The 4,641-nt window shown below is 42.6% G+C and overlaps 1 protein-coding gene across 1 annotated transcript; it reads left to right on the top strand.

The window, feature by feature from the left end:
• Nucleotides 1–1,323: 1,323 nt before the first annotated feature.
• LOC100415219 (C-C motif chemokine 3-like 1) lies at nucleotides 1,324–3,168 on the top strand. Its single transcript, XM_002748328.6, has 3 exons — nucleotides 1,324–1,484; nucleotides 2,173–2,287; nucleotides 2,679–3,168. Exons 1-3 carry the CDS (start codon nucleotides 1,409–1,411, stop codon nucleotides 2,767–2,769), a joined length of 282 nt encoding a protein of 93 aa, XP_002748374.1. The 5' UTR covers nucleotides 1,324–1,408; the 3' UTR covers nucleotides 2,770–3,168.
• The last annotated feature ends 1,473 nt before the right edge of the window (nucleotides 3,169–4,641 follow it).

Raw genomic sequence — 4,641 nt, 5'->3', positions numbered from 1 at the left:
CCTTAAAATGGTTCAAAAAATTGGGAAAATAAGACTTCATTTTGACAAAGGCCACTGAACAGAAACTTTAGCAGATTTATCAATAATTTCTTTCGGATTAAACAACTGACAACAATTGAGGGTGCTGATAAAGATGCAATTTGGAAAAGAACTGTAAATCTGAGAAAACAACCCACTTTCCAGCCAGTGATGTTGTAAATGTTATAAAACAAAATTAGTTCACAAATTTGTGGGCTGACCAAGAAGGTAATACAGTCTTACTAAATAAAATGAGAAAAATTCAGAAAAAGAAAAAACATAAGAAAATTAATCACCCATGGATCTATCACACAAATATAAGCACTATTCATTCTTTAAGCCATGTATTTCCAAACCTTTTTATTTTTTCCATGTCTAGGATTGGTATTAAAAATATATATATATATATATATATTTGAACAATCCTTCAAATTTTGTATAATGTTGTATCTTGCTTTTTTTTTTAACCGTTAATCTTCTAAACATATTTGTGCCACTACATTCATTTTAGGGACTTAATAATACATCATCTAGTGGATATATCATAATTTGATCATTCCCCGATACAAAAAAGTTTAGGTTTGCTTATTTTAGAGTTAAAAATGATGCTAGATCAGGTATCTTTATGTTCGAAGGTGGCACCATATTTGGGTTGTTTCCATGGAACTCCTTACTAGAAATGTTTTTCTTGGTTAATAGCTATAAATATTTCTAGGCACTTGACATATTGACACCCATCTCTAAAGTATTTTTGTGATCCACAACTAGTGTTTAACCCAGTGCCCTAGTCATTCTGTGACTAGAAAGTAGACAAATGACTGAAACGTGACTTCATGCTTTCGATTCCCCAACTTTCATTCAGTTCCTTGCCTCTGGGAGGAGGGAGGGTTGTGAAGCCTTCCACAGCATCAGCCCATCGACCTTATCCCTGTGGTTAGAGCAGCTGAGAAAGCAGAATTGGAGGTCTGTGGGAAGGAATGGGGCTGGAGAGTTCATGCATAGACCAGTTCTTATGAGAAGGGACCAGCTAAAAATAGGCTTGACATGCATTCCTCTTCACACTCACAGGAGAAACCATTTCCTCATGAAGCTGGAATCAGTCATGAGTTGAGAGCTGAGAGAAAATAGCTCAGAGATGCTATTCTTGGATATCCTGAGCCCCTGTGGTCACTACGGACCCTGAATTATGCAACACTCAGCATGACAGCATCACTATGCTTAAAAATTTCCCTCCTCACCCCCAGGTTCTATTTCCCCATCCTCCAGGGTTGCCTATAAAGAGAAGAAGAGATGGCTTCAGACTTCAGAAGGACGCAGGCAACAGAGAGTGGCCAGTCCCTTCTTGGTTCTGCAGACGCTCGAGCCCACATTCCATCACCTGCTCAGAATCATGAAGGTTTCTGCTGCTGCCCTTGCCATCCTCCTCTGCGCCATGGCTCTCTGCAGCCAGGTCTTCTCTGTACCACGTGAGTCCATGTTGTCATTGCGGCTATCACCACTCTCTGGCCACAGTTAGACCACATCAGTCTTTTCTTGTGGCCTGAGAGACCCCAAGAGAAAAGAGAGAACTTGTTAAAGGGCTGTAAAACATCTTGGTCTTTCTTTTCAATACTTTATTTTTCATCTCTGTAAGGGGTCTTAGCCATCCTAGTCTCCAGGTATGAGAATCTAGGCAGAGGCAGGGGAATTACAGTCCCTTGTACAGATAGAAAAGCAGGGCTCAAAACAAATCAGTTTGCAAGAGGCAGAATCCAGGGCTGGTTACTTCCCAGTGAGGTCTGTTATTCACCCTCCAGCTTACCTTAGATCTCCCAAGAGCTCTGTTCCTTGAATGTCTTACAAGAGATGTCCAAGGCTTCTCTTGGGCTGGGGTATGACTTCTTGAACCAGACATTCTCTGAAGAGAGCTAAGAGAACAGTCTGTTCAGGTATCTGGATCACACAGGGAAACAGAGAACGCACTATGAAGAGTCCAGGGGAAAGAAGAAGATAGACAGAATCAAAGACAGAGACAGTTCTCGGCAAAAATGCCCAAATGCCTTCCAGTCACTTGGTCTGAGCAAGCCTACCTTCCTCACCCGCCTGGGGGTCAGAAGCTACCTGGCCTTTTCTTGTGAGCTGTGCCTCGGACCCATTCTCTTCCTTTCTCCACAGTTGGTGCTGACACGCCGACTGCTTGTTGCTTCCGCTACAGCTCCCAGAAGATTCCACAGAATTTCATAGCTGACTACTTTGAGACCAGCAGCCAGTGCTCCAAGCCCGGTGTCATGTAAGTGCCAGTCTTCCTGCTCACCTCTAGGGAGGTAGGGAGGGTCTGGGCGAGGCAAAGATGGGCCATAAGGCCATTCTGGAAAGGGCCAGCCTTCCAGAGCCTATCAGGGCTAGGGCTCCAAGGTGTGACTTGACTTGGGGCTGGAGTGGGGTGGGTGTTACAGAGTCAAGAAGGGCTTCCCCAGCTCAGAGGAAAGGGACAGGAAGAAGGAGGCAGCAGGACCCTCTGAGGCCGCCTCCATGAGTCACTGAGAGAAGCTCTCTAGACCAAGATAGGCAGGGGGTTCCTGAGAGAGCAGGCAGACCCCGAGCTACCCAGGACAGAGAGAGGGTTGAAGGGGCCATGGTGGGCCCAGGATTGCCCTGCTGAATTCCTCCCTTCTTCACAGCTTCCTAACCAAGAGAGGCCGGCAGGTCTGTGCTGACCCCAGCCAGGAGTGGGTCCAGAAATACATCAGCGACCTGGAGCTAAATGCCTGAGGGGCCAGAAGCTTCGAGGCCCAGCAACCTCCGTGGGCCCAGTAGGGAGCAGGAACCTGAGACTTGGGAACATCCCTGCATCCTCCGCAGCTACCTCTCCTATGGACTGACTGTTGCCGAACAGCCACACTATGGGACTCTTATTAACTTAAACTTTAATTTATTTATACTATTTAGTTTTATAATTTATTTTCAATTTCACAGCATGTTTGTGATTGTTTGTTCTGAGAGTTCCCCTGTCCCCTCCCCCTTCCCTCACAATGTGTTTGGTGAAAACCAGGTGGCTGTCATCGGCCTGCTGTAGGCAGACATGGTACCAAAGCCACCAGACTGACAAATGTGAATCAGATGCTTTTGTTATTATATTTGAAATAATAAAGATGCTCTTTTAAAAGGTAAGCCAGTATTGAGTTTGGTTTTGTTTTTCTGGCAAGTCAAAACTACCAGTTAAGAGGAATCATAGGCAAAAATTAGGAAGACGTGCAATGGAGGGAAATTGGGAGAGATGGGGAGTAGGCACAGAGTCATCCACTTTACAATGGGGGCACAGTGCGGGAACATTGAAACTACTAATACGTTATAAGTTAAATTATAATATGCATGCTCTAGGAGAGTTCCTCTGCTTTAGGAGAATTTATTACTTGAATGGACACCGTTAAGCAGAGTATTCTGAACTGCCTGTTCATGATGAATCAAGCTTTTAATAGCAATTACCTACATTTTTGAGTGCTTTTATGCATTGTTACTACATTACTGAGTGCTTTTTATGCATTGTTCATTTATTTTTACCAATGCAATAGTACAGCTTAGGTACTATTAATATCTCCATTTGACAGAAACGTATCCCAGGGCTCAGAAAGGTTAGGCAACTTGGCTGAGGTTACACAGCATGTAAATGGTACAACTGAGTTCCCAAATTGGGCTTTTCTTGAACTGCAGACCATGCTCTTAGCCACTGACCAAGTTATTTCCCGAAAGATGATCCACCCATATTCAAATCTTACCCTATTCTTTAATGGATGATATTTCACGCACTGCAACCACTTTCTGGTCAGGATTCTGAGTTGACATACAGTGTTTGAGCAGTGACCGTTTAAGCCACTTATGTCAGCATCTTTAGGTATAGACCTGGGAACTGACATTTTCATCAAGCTTGTGAAGTGTTCCATAGCATGCTAATGACTGAGACCCACTGTCGACAGAATTCACCACTATTTTCTAAATGTGGTAACTATCTGCATATGGCAGCAGGTGTATTATACATTATTTCTCTAGAATCTGCACTCTACAAAATAAAGAGCTAATGTTTAAAAAGGGCAAGATAACCAGCTTCTGTGTGGAGCAGAATTCTGTTTATAAGTTTACTGTGAAAGGTACACTATTTAACAGATGGATTGCTTGCATAATAAGTACAAAAATGCATACTAAGCTAGGGTCCTTTTTGCAGAAGGAAGAGAAATTCAAAATATTTGTGAAATGAGCTATGCTTATTTCATTTTGTTTAAAATAACCTAATTTTTGTGTCCAAACATGTTTAGAATTGTAGTGTTCAAACTCCTTAAAGCGTAACTGAACAACACTACTACTTAGCAAATATGAAAATGCACATATTATGTGACCTACATCCCATTTGACCTGGTCCCATTTCTAGGAATCTGTTTTACAGAAATGCTGCCAAAAGATAAGAATATGTAGACATGAGGAGATTCTTTGCAGTATGGTTGGTAAGGAGCAAGCAAATGCACACAGTCATCAGTAGGGGATTATTTAGTAGAGGACTAAGATGTCCATCAATGGAATATTCTGCAGTCAGTAAAAAAAATCACACACATCTGTGTCTATGGAAAGTGTCCATAATAGTGCATGCAAAAG

This window comes from Callithrix jacchus, chromosome 5 (genome assembly GCF_049354715.1).
Source record: "Callithrix jacchus isolate 240 chromosome 5, calJac240_pri, whole genome shotgun sequence".
Lineage (NCBI taxonomy): Eukaryota > Metazoa > Chordata > Mammalia > Primates > Cebidae > Callithrix > Callithrix jacchus.
Note: the sequence above shows the minus strand (reverse complement) of the source record. Positions and strands in the feature narration are given on the sequence as shown.

What these genes read in the sequence shown, in the direction of transcription:
- LOC100415219 (XM_002748328.6), top strand. Translation starts at nt 1,409, where the DNA reads ATGAAGGTTTCTGCTGCTGCCCTTGCCATCCTCCTCTGCGCCATGGCT. An exon ending in CCAGGTCTTCTCTGTACCAC is followed by an intron (nt 1,485 to 2,172) that starts GTGAGTCCATGT and finishes CTTTCTCCACAG; the next exon opens with TTGGTGCTGACACGCCGACT. An exon ending in TGCTCCAAGCCCGGTGTCAT is followed by an intron (nt 2,288 to 2,678) that starts GTAAGTGCCAGT and finishes CCTTCTTCACAG; the next exon opens with CTTCCTAACCAAGAGAGGCC.